General features: G+C 38.9%; 1 protein-coding gene across 3 annotated transcripts in view; it reads right to left on the bottom strand.

Annotated features, from left to right (window-relative positions):
- Positions 1 to 20,767, bottom strand: part of WDR41 (WD repeat domain 41) — a 190,915-nt gene that overhangs the window by 163,051 nt on the left and 7,097 nt on the right. For all 3 annotated transcript variants that reach the window (XR_015248402.1, XM_086698349.1, XM_086698338.1), the window contains exon 2: positions 11,764 to 11,877. Coding sequence is in view for 2 of the 3 variants with exons in the window: in XM_086698349.1 (XP_086554475.1) it covers positions 11,764 to 11,785 (22 nt within the window). In the remaining variant the exon portion in view is untranslated. The remainder of the gene's footprint in view (positions 1 to 11,763; positions 11,878 to 20,767) is intronic.

The following is a 20,767-nucleotide window of genomic DNA, read 5'->3' as shown; positions in this document are numbered from 1 at the left end:
TTGTCTATCCTCAAAGTCCTCACCACTCATCTTTCTTCCTACCCCACATGCCCCAAAATCCTCACCATAACTCACTTCTCTACCATACTCTCTTTCCAAATTTCCCAAGGCAAAGATTACATGCATTCTTCATTTATTAGTAATGGATAATTGCAGTTGGCTTTTCACCACCTCTCTGGGACTGGGAACATGTTGGGTGGGAGTTTTCCAGCATCAAATCCTTTTCCTACTTGGGAGAACCTATTTTGTATAGTCTTGTGACACGCTTTGTTCTGAGGGGCCAAAGGGGAAAATTCCTTCCTTTCTCTACTCTCTGAAAGGTAGAGCTGCTTAGAACTCTAAAGTTTAGAAGAAGAATAACCCAATGTCAAAGTTTGAATTAAGATTGATTTAGGGAGGAATGCAGTAAAGATGGAAGTATCCAGAGATGAAAGCAACTAGCTGGCCAGACTTTTATAGCTACCTACACTCTGGGGCCCTTTGGGTTCCTGCTCACTTTCCAAGCCTGCTCCTCTGGCTTCCTGTCATTTCTGTGATTCTCCATTATCTTTTTTTTTTTTTTTTTTAGTTTTTTTTTTTTTTTATGTTTGTTTATTTTTGAGAGAGAGAGAGAGAGAGTAAGCAGGGGAGGGGCAGAGAGAGCTGGAAACACAGAGTCCAAAGCAGGTTTGAGCCTCTGAGCTGCCAGCACGGAGCCGGACACAGGGCTCACACCCACGAACCGTGAGATCATGACCTGAGCCCAAGTCGGATGCTCAACTGACAGAGCCACCGAGGTGCCCCATGTGATTCTCCATTATCTTCACAATACATCCTTTTTGCTTAAAACAGCAAGATAGTTCTCTGTTTCTTGTCATTAAAACTTTCATTGATATACTCTGAACAAAAATCTGAGTACCTATTATGGGCAGGGGAGGATACAGAAGTAAAAAATTCAAATATGATCACTTTTCTCAAGGAATCATAATCTAGTTTTAGAGATGTAGAAAACTAAAAAATACGTGTTAAGGAATGGTATGGTCAGAGAACAAAGAAAGAAGTCAATGATTTGGAGAAGCCAGGGAAAGCTAAATGTGGCTCTCCCAGGCGAAATTTACCACTCTTGCCCTCCTAAGCAAAATTCATCACTCTTCACAACTGACTTTTTAAAATTACTATTAAAATTAGCTTGTTACATACCAGGGTCTCCCACAGTCTCCCACAGTCTGAGCTCCCTGAAGACAAAGATTTCAAGAGCCCAACTAGTGCCAGAAAAACTCACTCATCCATTAATTCCACACACAAGGCTAGAAACTGGTCACAGTGTGAGATGAGTTCATTTTCAAAGCATTTGGATAAGGGTAAGAGAGGAGAAAGGGAGCAAAAGGATAAGAAAATGGATTAAAGTTTCCTGTAGAGGAGTAGTAAGAAATAATGTTGGAAATACAGAGGGCAGCCATTATTCAGGGCGCTGAAGACCATGCTAAATATCAGGAAGATAGGCAAACTAAAAATGGCTACAGGAACAAGTAGCAAGTACAAATGAGTAGTACTTGAGAAGTGAGCTAGATAAAACCAACAGAGGGGCACCTGGGTGACTCAGTCCATTGACATCTGACTCTTGATTTTGGCTCAGGTCATGATCTCATGGTCACGACATTGAGCCCCGCATCAGGCCTGTGCTGGGCATGGAGCCTGCTTTAGATTCTCTCTCTCTCTCTCTCTCTCTCTCTCTCTCTCTCTCTCTCTCTATTCCTCCCGTGCTCTCTTGCTCTCTCATTCTCTCTCTCTCTCCAAAAAAAAATTTTTTAATTATAAAAAGAAAGCAATAGAAAGTCATGCAGGATGAGGTGAAACTATGTCATGTGTAAAACCATTCAAATTAAAGAAAAAATACTTTTCTGGTTGCAAAAAATAAGTTCATAGGCCACAGACTTCTACTGGGCTATGAAAAAGGTTTTGATGGAAATGCAAGCTGGTGCAGCCACTCTGGAAAACAGTATGGAGGTTCCTCAAATAAACTAAAAATAGAACTCCCCTACGACCCAGCAAATGTACTACTAGGCATTTATCCACGGGATATAGGTGTGCTATTTTGAAGGGACACATGCACCCCCATGATTATAACAGCACTATCAACAATAGCCAAAGTATGGAAAGAGCCCAAATGTCCATTGATGGATGAATGGCTTAAGAAGATGTGGTATATATATACAATGGAGTATTACTTGGCAATCAAAAAGAATGAAATCTTGCCATTTGCAACTACATGGATGGAACTGGAGGGTATTATGCTAAGTTAAATTAATCAGAGAAAGACAAACATCATATGACTTCACTCCTATGAGGACTTTAAGAGACAAAACAGATGAACATAAGGGAAGGGAAAAAAATAATATAAAAACAGGGAAGGGGACAAAACAGAAGAGACTCATAAATATGGAGAACAAACTGAGGGTTACTGAGGGGTTGTGGGAGGGAGGATGGGCTAAATGGGTAAGGGGCACTAAGGAATCTACTCCTGAAATCATTGTTACACTATATGCTAATTTGGATGTAAATTTTAAAAGATAAAAAATAAAATTAAAAAAATAAAAGGTTTTTTTTAAAAAAAAAAGGTTTTGAGTAAGACAGGAGGAGGATCAGAAAGTTATATAAGAAGAAAAACCAAGCAGTAGTAGACATGGAGAGAAAACAAAAAAGCACAAAAAGGCAAGCAAGAAAAAATAAGGCTCTGAATTAGGAGTAGAGCAATATTCATCAATGGATGAAACTGTTTTATAAAAAGTTAATAGTGAACTAAATAATGCAAGTGAGGCTGTCACCACTTGACCCCACTGATTCCAGCATCACTAAAAATGAGAAAACAGGAGTGTGATAAATGCTTCAAAGAAAATTTCCATAGGACTTTATTTATTAGGTAGGAAACAGAAGAAAAGAGGAGAATAGGAATTAATGATTATTACCCCCATATAGTCCCTGGTAACTGTAGCAATGACTATGACAATGACAAATATATGGAAACCAAGAGGTAGAACCAGTTTTCAAGAGGGATATTAGAAACATCTATGGTGCAGTGATAAGGACTTCACATAGGACAGGTGGTCTGCAAGCTCTATCACCATTTAGCCACTTAACACTGAACAAACACAACCTCCTGGCTCCATATCCTTTTCTTAAAAATGAGATTAAACCAGATGTTCTATATGACTCTTCTAGATCTGACATTCCAAGATAAGTTTGGTTTAAATGTGTTTAAACCACTGAGGTGGGGGGGGGGGGGGACAGATTTTCCCAGTGGATTTTTTTAAGTATATAAATTTCTTTAATAATACACACACAGAACACCTGGCTGATTCAGCAGGTTAAGTGTCCAACTCTTAATCTTGGCTCAGGTCATGATCTCCTGATTCCTGAGATCAAGCCCCATGTCGGGCTCTGCAGTGACAGCACAGTGACTCCCTCTCTCTCTGCCCCTCCCCCACTCACACACATGCACCCTTGTGCTCTCTCAAAATAAATAAATAAAACATAACATTGATTTAAAAAATAATACACACACATGTGAGGAAAACACAAAAATAACAATGCTTGGTTTTTAAGTAGCATATAAATGGGTTTTTAAATACTTTTGTTCTTACTAAAGAAAAAAAACACAAACACAAAAAAAACAAAAAACAAAGAAAAAGGGCACCTGGGCGGCTCAGTCGTGAAGTATGCAACTCTTGTTGTTGGGGTCATGAGTTCAAGCCCCACACTGGGTGTAAAAAATAAACAAGTAAATACACTTTTTGCTGATTTTGTATATATTTTAACTTTTCAAAAAAATGCCTATATCTAGATTCTCCAATTCCACTCCTTCCATTTTCACTTAAATGCACACCCAATTAGGCTTTTGCCCGTAGAAGACTTCAAGAAACTGCTTTTTAAGCAAATTGTGGTAAAATGTACATAACAAATTTACCATCTTAACCATTTTTAACTGTATAAATCAGTGGTATTACATATATTCACATTGTTGCACAATCATCACTACCATCCACACACAGAACTCTTTTTATCTTGTAAAACTAAAACTCAATACCCATTAAACAATAACTCCCATTCTCCCCAAAGCCCTAGCAACTATGCGCCTACTTTCCGTCTCTATGAAATTGACTACTTTAGGCATCTCATATGAGTGAAATCATTATTTGTCCTTGTGCAACTGGCTTATTTCACTTAGCATGATGTCCTCAATGTTCTCCCAAGTTGTAGCATGTATCAGAATTTCCTTCTTTTTTAAAGCCAAATAATATTTCGTTGTATGTATATATAGCATTTTGTTTATTCATTCATCCATCTTTTGGCTACTGCAATTAATGCTACTATAAACATAGGTATACAAATACCTCTTCAAGTCCCTGCTTTCAATTCCATTGGGTATATATTCAGAAGAGGAACTGCTGGGTCATATGGTAATACCATTTTTAATTTTTGAGGAAACACTCTCCATCTTCCATAGCAATTGCAACAATTTACTTTCCCACCAATACCACACAAGGGTTCCAAGTTTTCCACATCCTTGCCAACACTTGCTATTTTCTGTTTTGTTTTCGTTTTTGACCGTAGCCATCCTGATGGGTCTGAGTTGATTTTGATTTGCATTTCCCTAATGATTAGTATTCTTCATGGTTTTAATCAAAAGACACATGAGCAGGATGCCTGGGTGCCTTAGTCAGTTAAGCATCCAACTTCGGCTCACGTCATGATCTTGCAGTTTGTAGGTTCAAGCCCGGTGTTGGGTTCTGGGCTGACAGCTCAGAGCCTGGAGCCTGCTTCGGATTCTGTGTCTCCCTCTCTCTCTGCCCCTCCCCTGCTTGTGCGCTTGCGCTCTCCCTCTCTCTCTCTCTCAAAAATAAATAAAAACATTTTTAAAAATTTAAAACATAAAAGAACATATGAGCCAACACAAAGAGCTCCAAGTGGCCAAAGATAGACTATTTAGAGCATCAAAAATTATCTAAATACAACTGAGTAAAATACACCAAATATATAAACCTCAAGTGTAAAATGACACCTTAAAAAAAAAAATCTCTTCCTGGCACGTAGGTGGCTCAGCCAATTAAGCGTCTGACTCTTGATTTTGGCTCAGGTCATGATATTGCGGTTTGGTTCCTGAGACTAAACCCCACATCAGGCTCTGCGCTGACAGCATGGAGCCTGCTTGGGATTCTCTCTCCCTCTTTCTCTGCTCTCGCTGGTGCACACACTCGTGTACATACTCTCTCACTCTCAAACAAATAAACTTCTTTAAAAAGCTCTTCATTAAACACTACTGGAAATAACTAGGGCACACATTACTTATTCTGAATATTTGCAGTTAAAATGGAAAAATTAAACATTTTTCCTGCCTTTCACATACAAAATATATTTTAGGATAATCAAATAGCTCTAGGTGATGAAATAAAGTTATTTACTAAAGAATTCTACCTAATAAACATGGAAGGAATGACAGAATGAGAAAATCATAATTTTGCAAGCCCTAGTGAAGCAAATGCTTCACACAATATTCATAAATGTATGAAACCATTAGCTAAAGTGGTGATAGGAAACTGTACAATGGAGATCGGGCTGTAACAACTTGAACCCCCTGGTTGATCACTGCATCACTGAAATGAAGACAAGCAAACACTGTGTGCTTCCTGATATGATCAAATATGAAGCATACAGCACAACCTATGAAATATTCATGCCCAAAAATGTTGGACCTAAATCTGATTAAAAGCCTCTACATTGCACTAATATGATAGCCAGTAGCCACATGTAGCTATTTAAATTTAAAAAGTAAAATTAAAAATTCAGTTTCTCAGTCACAAGTACTCAAAAGCCACATGTAGCCATTAGACAGCACAGGTACAGAACAACAGTGCAGATACACATTTCCATCACTGCACAAGTTTTACTGGATAATGCTGCTCTGGAGCTAAATTCTATTTACAAGAAATATGGAAGGATAAGAGGAGTAAAGGAACAAATAACATGACTCTAGAAAGAAGCAAGCAAACAAATCTAGAATGCAGGGGTTTCTACAGACCAGTTAAGTGAATGGCAGGGGGAGAAAAGAAGGGAGGAGGACACTACTACAGATTTTAAGACTTAAGATATGAAATATTCAGAAAAGGAAAATTTATACAAAAAAGCAGATCAGTGGTTTCTAGGGGCTGGAGGCAGAAGCAAGGATTGACTGTAAATGTGTTTGAAGAAATTTGGGGGGAGTGTTGAAAAGCTTGAATTGGATTATGATAATAAACAAATAAATAAATAAATAAAACTGGATTATAATGGGGCACCTGGGTGGCTCAATCAGTTGAGCATCCAACTTCAGCTCAGGTCACGATCTCACAGTTCATGAGTTTGAGCCCCACATGAGGCTCATGCTGTCTGCGCAAAGCTCACTTCAGATCCTCTGTCCCCCTCTCTGTCCCTCCCCCATTCATGCTCTCTCTCTCAAAAATAAATAAACATTAAAAAAAAAAAAAAAACAGGAGCACCTGGGTCACTCAGTTGACTAAGTGTCCAGCTTCGGCTTAGGTCATGGTCTCACAGTTTATGAGTTTGAGCCCTGCATCAGGTTCTGGGCTGACAGCTCAGAGCCTAGAACCTGCTTCAGATTCTATGTCTACCTACCTCTCTGCCCCTCCCCTACTCATGCTCTGCCCGTCTCTCTCAAAAATAAATAAACGTTAAAAAAATTTTAAAACACACCACAAAAAACCGACTATAATGAAAAAAAAACTGGACTATGACCAACTCGTTTAAGTTCACTAAATATTACTGAATTGTTCTTTAAAAGCCAAAAGAGACAAATCTAATGTGCAGAACTTTTTTGAACAAGATTCTAAGTAACTCTAAAAAGATATTTTGAAATAGTCAAAGAAATTTGATTATGGATTAGATTATACCAAAAAAATTAATTGTTGGAGGGTATGAATAGAATATTTATTCATATTTTTAAAGATACATATAGAAATATGTACAATGTCTGAGATTCACTTTAACAGACTCAGAGAAAAAAGATGAAAAAAATAATGAATAAAGCAAATGAAACAGAAATCTTAAAAATTATTAGATATGGCTGCTTTATACATGAGTTCATTGTACTATTTTTTTCCTATATTTGCATATGTTTGCAATTTTTTATCATTAAAAAAATTAATGGCTACAATAATACCCTCTCATAATCAATCCTACAAACCAAATCTATGATGAAGTTTGTGACTTTCCAATATTACCGGCAACAAAGATACAAGGTGATCATTTTTAAGTAAGTTTCAATTTTAGAATTATTTTAAGTCCCCAAAGAAACACTCAATGATTACATTTAAGTCACCATCTTAAACTTCAAAAAATTTTATAAGCCCACTCTGTCTGGGGGCTTTGGATGAGGTGAAGTGGCAGGAGGAACTAAATACACACATATTTTTCCCCTACTAGCTGAGCTGAATCTCTTTCATGATATACTTGACACTAAGTCATTAAATAAATCCAACAGCATTCTCAGTAACTAGCCTGTGATAAATATGCCTGGCACCAGTGCAATGTATTCAAGCCTTTTCAACAGCTTTTCCTTTGTGCACATCTGCAGGCTTTCTATGCATATCTGCATACAGAATCCACAACCACAATCTGCATTATAATTAATGTAACAGCACATTTGACCAGGTCCACAGGGTTTTGATATATAACCATTTTTGAGATCTGCTGGGAACTGAGGATGCCCTGCGGAAAAAGTATGGCTAATTTCAAATCAGGAACCAGACAAGCTCCAAGTGGTAAGACAGTTGTTTTCCGGAAACAGCTATGACATAACTGTGTGTATGTGTGTGTGTGCACAGACATGCATCTATCTCAAATCACAATGCTCTTCTCTTTTACTCACCACAGCTGTCATATACCCACTCTAAATAGTCAAGGAACAGCCCCAAATGCACATACATAACAAATTAAAAATCTTATATAAAAAGCATTCTTTGGTTACCATTGACAGAGAAAATCACTGAAATATGGATTCAACTAGGGATATATAGCAAGTACAGAAATAGTAGACCTGAACTATACATCTCACCCATTCTGTACCTTTGGTAATTAAAATCACCTTGCTCAGTTCCCCTTAACCTCATTTTTAAAAAGTTTACTTTGAAATCTAGACTGAAATCCCATGGCTAGGTAAGTTCTTACGTACATGCACTTCTTCAAAGGCCTTTGGGGAGTACTCACTGTCAGCTTATATTGTTCAATTCACTCTGTACTGTAGCACAGAAGTCCCATGGAATTCAGCAAGGAGCAGAGCAATCTGATTCTCTACCACCCTAGCCTAGAATGCTGTAAGTTAGCACTGTCTAATAAAACTTTCTGTAATGACACTCAACACAGTAGCCACTAATCACATGTGGGTTTTGAGCACTTAAAATGTGGCTATTGTGACTGAGGAACTGAACTTTTAATTTTATTTAACTTAAATAGGCACATGTGGCTAGTGGTTACCATATTGCAGGACGTAGCTATAAGTAACTTTCTTGTGTTTTCACACAGGTTTCATTCTCTGTGTCTCTATGTCTCTCTCTTGCTCTCATCTACAAATATACACACTCATACATCAAATCTTATTTTTTTTTAAATTTTTTTTTTCAACGTTTATTTATTTTTGGGACAGAGAGAGACAGAGCATGAACGGGGGAGGGGCAGAGAGAGAGGGAGACACAGAATCGGAAACAGGCTCCAGGCTCTGAGCCATCAGCCCAGAGCCCGATGCGGGGCTCGAACTCACAGACCGCGAGATCGCGACCTGGTTGAAGTCGGACGCTTAACCGACTGCGCCACCCAGGCGCCCCTCAAATCTTAGTATTTAACTGAGTGATGGGGTTATGGAAACAGATTCAAATATATTTTGAATGAATAAATATGTATTTATATTTAATAGTATTTACAACAAACAGGTAACACTAGTATCACAAAAGGTTCTAAGATAATCCTATAGACATTAAAACTACATATATGAAAACATACCCCAATATGGAAAATACACAGAGAAAGAATACAAAATATCATCTATTTTTTTGGTCACAAAAAATTAAATAGGCACATGCATGAGGATTAGAAGGTATCATAAACCAAAGAAAAATAATCAGATGGAGGAAGGAATTATAAGTGGATTTCATTCATATATATAAAGCTTTAGAAAATAGGGGCGCCTGGGTGGCGCAGTCGGTTAAGCGTCCGACTTCAGCCAGGTCACGATCTCGCGGTCCGTGAGTTCGAGCCCCGCGTCGGGCTCTGGGCTGATGGCTCAGAGCCTGGAGCCTGTTTCCGATTCTGTGTCTCCCTCTCTCTCTGCCCCTCCCCCATTCATGCTCTGTCTCTCTCTGTCCCAAAAATAAATAAACGTTGAAAAAAAAAAAATTAAAAAAAAAAGAAAATAAATTAAGGTTGAAGAGCAATGAAATATAAAGGTCTAAGCATAGAAATAATCTCAGAAAACTTGAATTTGGAGAACAGGTAACTATCCTACATTGGCAGCAACCTAGAGGGCTAAGGATAAGGAGACTGAAAAGAACTCAACCTGTGTACTGTTGGGGGAAGGTCTAACTAAAACTGAGAAATCTGGAATGCCTGGGTGGCTCAGTCAGTTAAGCATCCAACTTCAGCCCATGTCATGATCTCATGGTTTATGGGTTCGAGACCTGCCTTGGGTTCTCTGCTCTCAGCACAGAACCTGGATTCTCTGTCTCCCTCTCTCTCTGCCCCTTCCCCACTTGCTCATGCACCCTCTCTCTCTCCCTTTCAAAAAGAAATAAACATTAATAAACAAATAAATAAAATTGAGAAATCTATGACTGAGAGAAAGAGAGAAAGAAAGTTCGTAAATGAGAGCTAATAGGTGTCAATGTTAACATTTAGTCAGTAAAAGACTTGAGGCCATTCCAAGGCTGTTAGCTGAGAGGTCAGAAAGGCTCAACATTACCCTTAAAGACAGACAACAAACTGAGGGTTGATGGAGGGAGGTGGGTGGGGGATTGGCTAGTTCGGTGATAGGTACTAAGGAAGACACTTGTTATGATAAGCACTGGGTGCTGTATGCAAGTGATGAATCACTGAATTCTACTCCTAAAACCAATATTGTACTGCATGTTAACTAACTAGAATTTAAATAAAATTTTAAAAAGAAAAAAATTAAACTAAAAGTAAAACAAACAAACAAACAAACGTTCAACACTGCTTTCTAGGTGAGACCCATTCCTGAGATTAGCATCAATTACACTTAATTCACCTGGACAGCTTCAGTGACTGGAACAGTGATTCTCAAACTTCAAAATGAGATTCTTAAACCCCATCCCTAGAGACTGAGACATATTGATTTAAAAAAAAAAAACCTGGGGCGCCTGGGTGGCGCAGTCGGTTAAGCGTCCGACTTCAGCCAGGTCACGATCTCGCGGTCCATGAGTTCCAGCCCCGCGTCGGGCTCTGGGCTGATGGCTCAGAGCCTGGAGCCTGTTTCCGATTCTGTGTCTCCCTCTCTCTCTACCCCTCCCCCGTTCATGCTCTGTCTCTCTGTCCCAAAAATAAATAAACGTTGAAAAAAAAAAATTAAAAAAAAAAAAAAAAACCTGTTTTATCTGTGTGGGTTAGGAAAAATAAAGACACCCTACCCCATGCAACTTAAAATCTGTCTTCTATTTAATAAAGATGATTAAACATGTTTTTTGATAACTTGGGAAACTCTAGCATCTCTGATCATAGCCTCTTATCTTTTCATAGATTTTAGGAAAGGAAGAAAAATAAGAAAGCTGTCTTTATACATGGGAAGATATGTCAAGTAATAATAAAGGAGGTAGACTTGTTTTGTAGGACATCAAGGCTAAGACAGAGGAGGGATGGCTTCAGTGTAATATAAGAATGTATTAGAAAAGGGGTGCCTGAGTGGCTCAGTTGGTTAAGCTTCTGACTCTTGGTTTCAGCTCAAGGCATGATCTCACAGTTCATGGATTCAAGCCCCACACTGGGCTCTGCACTGAGGATCCTGCTTGGGATTCTCTCTCTCCTTCTCTCTCTGCCCCTCCCCCTACTTGCACTCTATCTCAAAATAAATAAATAAACTTTAAAATAAAAAAAAAAGAATATATTCGAAGAAATGAGATTCCTTATCAGGTGGTGAGTTTCCTATATCTTGAAGATGTCTAAGCTGATGTTATATGACCACAAGGTCTGTAAGTTGTGTGAATGATTTGACCCACAATAATATTAGATAACCAGTGACTTTCCTTCCTACCTTGATACAACCTACCTAGTATCTCGTGGAATTTACTACTGTTACCAAAGAAAACTCAAATATCATTTGGAAGTATTTGATGTGACATATATTTGCTTAGTTGTTCATGATGATCAGATAAGAAGTTCACATCAATAGAATTTTTTTTTACTTTTACACTGCAAATTACTTGACTTCGCTTTCACTTCTCCAATACCTAAAGTAAAATATTGTATTTTTACCTTATTACCACCTCAGTATCATTTATTCAGCAAATATTTCTTACCATCTAATAAGTGTCAGGTGCCATGCATTCAGGCCAGGAAATAGTTGAACTAATCATCAATACACACACAAGTTAAGAGATAAAGTCCCATGGGTGATTCTCCCAAAACTTAGATTTCGTTGTCTCAACCTATCCCTATGTTCCAGGTCAGACTTTCCTATATTATACCCAATGAAGCCTCCATTTTCCCTCTCTCCCTCACCCCATTTACCTGAGAGATGCATGGGCAGCATGTTCAGCTGTTACTTCTCCCAAGCCCTGACCCCAGTTCCAGATGTCCCTGAAGCAGCAGAAATTTGGGGCCAGGAGGATGAGGACTGCCTGTCTAGAGGAAACAACAGGATTACCATAGGGAAGGCAGAAGGAAGCTTCAAATCAGGATATTACATAGTAAAAATGGACTCTGGGGATTTCACAGCAGAGGAATAAAAAACATAGGGAAGAAAGAGATGAGGTTTGTATGGGAGCAATGGCTGGAGAGGACTACTTTAAAGCCATAAATGCCCCAAGTGACTTTGGAGCCCAGGGTGTCACCTAGGAGAAGGCAACAATACAGAAGTTGCCACTTGTGTCCTCAGAAGTTTTGAGGCGATCAATCTCTAAGGAAATCTGTAAAATCTTGGTTACTCTAGAAAAGCTGATGTTTGAAGACAGGAACTGTGGAGGGGAGGAAAATACAACTGATACTTTTATTGTTTTTCTCTTATTGTGAAATATGTCCAAAGAACAAAAGAATCTATATACGATTTAAAGAATAATAAAACCCACCTATGCTCCACCTTCCACATGAAGAGTATTTTTCTTTACTCCTTTTTCTCCAAATTCTGGAGCATCCATAAATAACTAAAGTGGATTTTATCTGGGGGGGCCAGTTTCAGGTGTGGTATCATTTCTTTAAACTGAAGAATGCCCCTGTGCAAATCATTCTATCTCCAACACCATTCTTACCTGCCTCCTAATGCTTAATTGTTACTTGATTAAGATAAAGACATTCTTTCTACACTAAAATCAGAGGGTTTAAAATGGATGAATTAGCATATTGCTTTAAATCTTTTCAAAGTGTAAATAGTACCAACTAATTTCCTATTGTGAATGGGGAAAGGATGTGAAGCGGAAGCTCCCGACTCTAAAAATGTCAGCGGAGAGAGGAAAGCTGAAGGCTCCTAAAATATTTCACATGCTTCACTAGTTTCCCTTGGACTTGACCTATCTGCCTTCATCCATACATAAAAAGAGGCATGAGCAGAGATACTTCCTGGCCTATGTCCATGCACTCACCTGAACAGCCACTAGACTACCAATTCTTTTCATTCTCTCATGTGGTCATAAACACCTGGCATTGCCTTGGCAACTGAATAAATATGGTGACACTGCCACATACTAGCTTCTAAGCGGTTGTCCAGTTGTCTTGCTAACTTTACACAATAACTAGTACCTTGAGTCCAGTCAATCCAACCAAAAGTTACTGAGTGTTTCCTACAGGAGAATAAGTCTGGGTTGTCTATTTTCTTTCTAATATTTCCTTTTCAGTTAAATTCATGGACTAAACATACTTTACTGGATAATACAAAAACCCCATGGCACTAATGACTGTAGCACAGGGATGAGGATTTTTTGCAAAGCCACGCTTTCAATGGAAAGTTAAATTCCTGCATATTCCAAACTTCCTTTCCTACTCTGTAAAATAATTCTAACGCAGTCCCAACCCCTTGCCTGCATCCTATTACAAGGAGGCAAGGGAAGTTGTTGGTGGCAGGAACTCTTCAGCAGAACACTGATGTTATCTGCTTACCTTTTCACCCCCTTAACACAATGCTAACTTAACTCAGAATCTGATCATCTCCTCCCAAATAAAAGAAAATTATCTTCAAAAGAAAGATTAGACAAATACCAGCCTAGGCCTCTGATTAACAGGTATTTTTAAACTGACTTCCCCACACTGGTCAACCATACAGTTATAGCATTATTAGAGTGGTCAGCATTGGGAAAGAACTTCAGGTAACCCATGAGGAAATACAAGTTCACAGCTGCTAAGTGACTGGACTGAGATCATAGTTAGGCTAACAGCTGATCAAGGATTACAACTATGATTTCCAAACTCTGCTGCATATCTTCATGGTCCGCAACTACAGCAGAATAGGGGCAAGGATTGTTCTTCTAAAACTAAAAGGGAAAAAAACATAGCTTCTCGAGAAGCAGTGATCTCCTAACTCAGGCTATCCAAAGCAACCCCTACCAGAACCTCAAGGTCCTACTTTGGAGTTTGTATGCCTAAAGAGAGAATTCTCATCATAACTCTTCAAATCTGAGATGTCAGATGGCATACAATCAGTTCTCAGAGAAGCCACTAGGCTTCAAACAAAAATGAAGCTCTTAAGTCTTCCAACAGGGAAATCTAAGACAGCAGATTTCCTGATAAGCATGTACTCCTCCCTCTATCGTGAGAAACAATCCAGTCACTGGAGTCTCTAAGAGTGGCATATTAACTCTTTCAAGATACCAGGGCATCATTTACTAAATTACCTTTGAGAACACACTACATGGTAGTCCAGTTCTTTGGAAAAGGTAATTAGCCTCCCGCGGGTGACTAGTTTACTCCAAGTGAGCACTGTGCTCACCATAGGATGAGAATGGTCTCTTTTTGTGAGAATGAAAATACTATTTTGCTTGTTATCAGGAGTGATTTATTTTTCATCTTAATAATCATATAAGCCTTGGCGGGGAGGAGCCAAGATGGCAGAAGAGCATGGAAGTTTTGTTTGCATCTCACGTCCATGAAATCTAGCCAGATCAACACTAAACCATCCTACACACCTAGAAAACTGAGCTGAGGATTAACACAACAATCTGCACAACGTGAACCACAACTCAGCAGGTATGGCAGCACAAAGAGGTGAACTGGAAGACAGAGGCCACAAGGGCAAGGAGCTGTTTTTGCTTGCAGAGAGAGGATGGATGGGGGGAGAGTATGGGAAAAGCATCCCCCCCAAAAAAATCCATGTGGAGAGAAAATGGAAAAGTGGAAACAGCTGCAGGGACTGAACTAAAAAGGGAGAAAGGAGAGGGTTTAAATTCCATTAAGACTCTATAAACACGGGGAGCACAGAGTCTGAAACTCTGCAGCTCAGTACCTGGCAGTGCTCTGGTGGGAAGGGCAAATCCCCAGGAGCAGAGTGAGGTCTGGAGAGCCTCGGCCACACAGGGAGAGGTGGTTCCTCTGCAGGAAGGAGATTGCTAAAGGCTGTGCAGCCACCCAGTCCCAGCAGACTCCAGAGAACAACCACATTTGGTGGTGCTGGAACAAGGTTGTTAAGTGTGAAGCCTGGTGCCAGATGCATGTTGTGATTTTCCATAATCCCTGAAATACTGCTGCTACACAATTGTGCAACATTTTTCTGGGTCAGGCTGGCACCCAGCCACAGTCTCTGGGCATCGGCAGCAGCACAGTCCCACGAATGTTCCTGGACATGGCCGGCACCCAGCCATTGCTTGGTGAGACCCTCAGAGGGTCTGAGTGGGTCAAAGCCGCAGTCCCTCAGAGTGAGCAGTCGCATCTGAGATAAAACTCAGGAGGGAGATACCACCTGGCAACCTGACAGCTTGGTCACAGACAGTGTATAAGCGGGGAATGGATGCAAGCTGGAGACAAAGGACGGGTGTGCAGTTGCTGACTGGGGAGAACAGAGTTCCCAAACTAGAGACTGGTAGCTGGGTGACACCATTTTCGCTGCTCCCACGTATGTGCATACACACTTAGAAGTGCCACAACAATCGACCCCAGAAAGCTAAGCAGCAGCATCTACTGGAGAATGGAGCCATTACACTAAGTTCTGCCCAACTGGGCCAACTTCGCTCTTCAGGAACACCACAAGTCTCTCTGCCTGCTTAGTTTATGGACTATAAAGTGCTTCACAGTTTGACCTCTACAGAAAAACGGTGTAATTTCAATCGTATTTCAGTCTGTTCGCTGGTCCATCTATTCAATTTTAATTTTTTTCTTTTTCGTTTCTTTTCTTTTTCTTAAATACAGAAAGAGAAAAAAATTATTTTTATTTTCAATTTTTATTAAAAATATTTTTCTTTAATGTTTTTCTACTGTATTTTTTACTTTTTTGTAAATTTTTCAAATTCTATTTTCTTCCATCATTTCATTTTATTCTATTTCATTGTATTCGTTTTTTCAAATTCTCAAACCTTTTTTTTTCCCCTTTTTTCTCTAATCTATCAAGCTCCTTTCAACAACCAGACCAAAACACACCTAGGATCTAGCATCATTTATTTGATTTGTGTGTGTGTGTTGTTTTTAATTTTTTAATTTTATTTTTTTTTACCTTTTTAATTCCCTTTCTTCCTTCAAGATGAGAAAATGAAGGAATTCACCCCAAAAGAAAGAGCAAGAAGAAATGACAACCAGGGACTTAATCAACACATATACAAGCAAGATGTCTGAACCAGAATTTAGAATCACGATAAGAATACTAGCTGGGGTCAAAAATACATTAGAATCCCTTTCTGTGGAGATAAAAGAAGTAAAAGCTAGTCAGGATGAAATAAAAAAAAATGCTATAACTGAGCTGCAGTCTTGAATGGATGCCACGGTGGCAAAGATGGATGAGGCAGAGCAGTGAATCAGCAATATAGAGGACAAACTTATGGAGAATAATGAAGCAGAAAAAAAGAGGGAGACTAAGGCAAAAGAGCACAATTTAAGAATTATATCAGTAACTCATTAAAAAGGAACATCAAGGGGCACCTGGGTGGCGCAGTCGGTTAAGCGTCCAACTTCAGCCAGGTCACGATCTCGCAGTCCGTGAGTTCGAGCCCCGCGTCAGGCTCTGGGCTGATGGCTCAGAGCCTGGAACCTGTTTCCGATTCTGTGTCTCCCTCTCTCTCTGCCCCTCCCCCGTTCATGCTCTGTCTCTCTCTGTCCCAAAAATAAATAAACGTTGAAAAAAAAAATTTTTTTTAAAAAAGGAACATCAAAATCATGGGGGGGGGGTCCCAGAAAATGAAGAGAGAAAAAAAGGTAGATGGGTTATATGAGCAAATCATAGTGTAAAATTTTCCTAACCTGGAGAAAGACACAGACATCAAAATCCAGGAAGCACAGAGGACTCCCATTAGATTCAACAAAAACCGACTATCAACAAGGCATATCATAGTCAAATTCACAAAATACTCAGGCAAGGAGAGAATCATGAAAGCAGCAAGGGAAAAAAAGTCCTTAACTTACAAGGGAAGACAGATCAGGTTTGCAGCAGACCTATCCACAGAAACTTGGCAGGCCAGAAAGGAATTGCAGGATATAGTCAATGTGCTGAATCAGAAAAGTATACAGCCAAGAATTCTTTATCCAGCAAGGCTGTCATTCAAAATAGAAGGAGAGATAAAAAGTTTCCCAGACAAACAAAAATTAAAGGAGTTTGTGATCACTAAACCAGCCCTGAAAGAAATTTTAAGGGGGACTCTCTGAGGGGAGAAAAGACGGGGCAGGGGTGGGGGAGACCAAAAGCAACAAAGACCAGAAAGGACCGGAGAACACCACCAGAAACTCCAACTCTACAAGAAACATAATGGCAATAAATTCATATCTTTCAGTACTCACTCTAAACGTCAACGGACTAAATGCTCCAATCAAAAGACACAGGGTAACAGAATGGATAAGAAAACAAGATCCATCTATACGCTACTTACAAGAGACACACTGTAGACCCAAAGACACCTTCAGATTGAAAGTAAGGGGATGGAGAACCATCTATCATGCTAATGGTCGACAAAAAAAAAGCCACAGTAGCCATACTTATATCAAACCATCTAGACTTGAAAATAAAGACTGTAACAGGAGATGAATAAGGGCATTTTATCATAATTAAGGGGTCTATACACCAAGAAGACCTAACAATTACAAACATTTATGCTCCAAATATGAAAGCACCCAAATATATAAATTAATCACAAACATAAAGAAACTCATTGATAATAATACCATAATAGTAGGGAACTTCAACACCCCTTTTACACCAATGGACAGATCATCTAAACAGAAAATCAATGAGGAAACAATGGTTTTGAATGACACACTGGACCAGGTGGACTTAAAAGATATATTCAGAACATTACAACCTAAAGCAGCAGAATATACATTCTTCTCCAGTACACATGGAACATTCTCCAGAATAGACCACATACTGGGACACAAATCAGCCCTCAACAAGTACAAAAAGTTCGAGATCATACCATGCCTATTTTCAGACCACAATGCTATGAAACTTGAAATCAAGCACAAGAAAAATTTTGGAAAGATAACGAATACTTGGTGACTCAAGAACATCCTACTAAAGAATGAATGGGCTAATGAGGAAGTTAAAGAGGAAATTAAAAACTAAATGGAAGCCAACGAAAATGATAACACCACAGCCCAAAACCTCTGGGACGCAGCAAAAGGCAGTTATAAGAAGGAAGTAGATAGCATTCCAGGCCTTCCTAAAGAAGGAAGAAAGGTCTCAGATACACAACCTAACCTTACACCTTAAAGAGCTGGAAAAAGAACGGCAAATAAAACCTCAAACCAGCAGAAGACAGAAAATAATAAAGATTAGAGCAGAAATCAATGCTATCGAAACCAAAAAAAAACCCAGTAGAACAGATCAATGAAACCAGAAAAGCTGATTCTTTGAAAGAATTAACAAAATTGATAAACCCCTAGCCAGTCTGGTCCAAAAGAAAAAGGAAAGGACCCAAATAAATAAAATCAAGAATGAAAGAGGAGAGATCGCAACCAACACAGCAGAAATAAAAACAATAATAAGAGAATATTATGAGCAATTATATGCCAATAAAATGGGCAATCTGGAAGAAATGGACAAATTCCTAAAAACATATATACTACCAAAACTGAAACAGGAAGAAAGAAATAGAAAATGTGAACAGACCCATAACCAGTAAAGAAATCAAATTAGTACTCAAAAATCTCCCAAAAAACAAGAGTCCAGGCCAGATGGCTTTCCAGGGGAATTCTACCAAACATTTAAGGAAGAGTTAAACCTATTCTCTTGAAGCTGTTCCAAAAAATTGAAATGGAAGGAAAACTTCCAAACTCTTTCTATGAAGCCAGCACTACCTTGATTCCAAAACCAGACAGAGACCCCATTAAAAAGGAGAACTATAGACCAATTTCCCTGATGAACATGGATGCAAAAATCCTCAACAAGATATCAGCCAACCAGATCCAACAGTACATTAAAAAAATTATTCACAACCAAGTTGGACTTATACCTGGGATGCAGGGCTAGTTCAATATCCGCAAAACAATTAATGTCATTCATCACATCAATAAAAGAAAAGACAAGAACCACCGATCCTCTCAATAGATGCAGAGAAGGCATTTGACAAAATACAGTACCTGTCTTGATAAAAACCCTCAAGAAAGTAGGGATAGAAGGAGCATACCTCGAGATCATAAAAGCCATATATATATATATATATATATATATATATATATATATAAAAGACTCAAAGCTAATATCATCTTCAATGCAGAAAAACTGAGAGCTTTCCTCCTAAGGTCAGGAACAGGACAAGGATGTCCACTCTCAGCACTGTTATTCAACAGAGCATTGGAAGTCTTAGCCTCAGCAATCAGACAACACAAAGAAATAAAAGGCATCCAAATTGGCCAGGAGGCGATCAAACTTTCACTCTTCACAGATGAGATGATACTCTATATGGAAAACCCAAAAGATTCCACCAAAAAACTGCTAGAATTGATCCATGAATTCAGCAAAGTGGCAGGATATAAAATCATGCACAGAAATCGGTTGCATTCCTATATACCAACAATGAAGAACAGAAAGAGAAATTAAGGAATCGATCCCATTTACAATTGCACCAAAAACCATAAAATACCTAGGAATAAATCTAACCAAAGAAGTGAAAAAATCTATACACTGAAAACTATAGAAAGCTTATGAAAGAAATGGAAGACGACACACAAAAAAATGGAAAAATATTCCATGCTTCTGGAATATTTGTTCTGGAAGAATAAATATTGTTAAAATGTCAATACTACCCAAAGCAATCTACACATTCAATGCAATCCCTATCAAAATAACACCAGCCTTATTCACAGAGGTAGAACAAATAATCCTAAAATTTGTATGGAACCAGAAAAGACCCTGAATAGCCAAAGCAATCTTGAAAAAGAAAACCAAAGCAGGAGTCATCACAATCCCGGACTTCAAACTGTATTACAAAGCAGTAATCATCAAGACAGTATGGTACTGACACAAAAACAGACACTCAGATCCATGGAACAGAATAGAGAACCCAGAAATGGACCCACAAATGTATGGCCAACTAATCTTTGACAAAGCAGGAAAGAATATCCAATGGAATAAAGACAGTCTCTTCAGCAAGTGGTGCTGGGAAAACTGGACAGTGACATGCAGAAGAATGAACCTGGACCACTGTCTTATACCATACACAAAAATAAACTCAAAAGGGATGAAACACCTAAATGTAAGACAGGAAGCCATCAAAATCATCAAGGAGAAAGCAGGCAAAAAACTCTTTGATCTTGGCTGCAGCAACTTCTTACCACGTCTCCAGAGGTGAGGAAAACAAAAGCAAAAATGAACTATTGGGACCTCATCAAAATAAAAGACTTCTGCACAGTGAAGGAAACAATCAGTAAAACTAAAAGGCAACCCACAGAATGGGAGAAGATATTTGCAAATGACCTATCAGATACAGGGTTAGTATCCAATATCTATAAAGAACTTATCAAACTCAACATCCAAAAAACAAACAATCCAGTGAAGAAATGGGCAAAAGACATGAATAGACACTTCTCCAAAGAAGACATCCAGATGGCCAACAGACACATGAAAAAATGCTCAACATCACTCATCATCAGGGAAATACAAATCAAAACTACAATGAGATACACCACCTCACACCGGTCAGAATGGCTAACATTAATAACTCAGGCAACAACAGATGTTGGCCAGGATGTGGAGAAAGAGGATCTCTTTTGCATTGTTGGTGGGAACGCAAGCTGGTGCAGCCACTCTGGAAAACAGCATGGAGGTTCCTCAAAAAACTAAAAATAGAACTACCCCACAACACCAGCAATTGCACTACTAGGTATTTATCCAAGGGATACAGATATGCCGTTTCGAAGAGGCACATGCACTCCAATGTTTATAGCAGCACTA

The sequence above is a fragment of the Puma concolor genome, chromosome A1, assembly GCF_028749965.1.
Source record: "Puma concolor isolate L17-30 chromosome A1, mPumCon1.1.hap2, whole genome shotgun sequence".
Taxonomy (NCBI): Eukaryota; Metazoa; Chordata; class Mammalia; order Carnivora; family Felidae; genus Puma; species Puma concolor.
The sequence above is the reverse complement of the archived record's forward strand: the minus strand, read 5'-3'. Positions and strand labels throughout refer to the sequence as shown.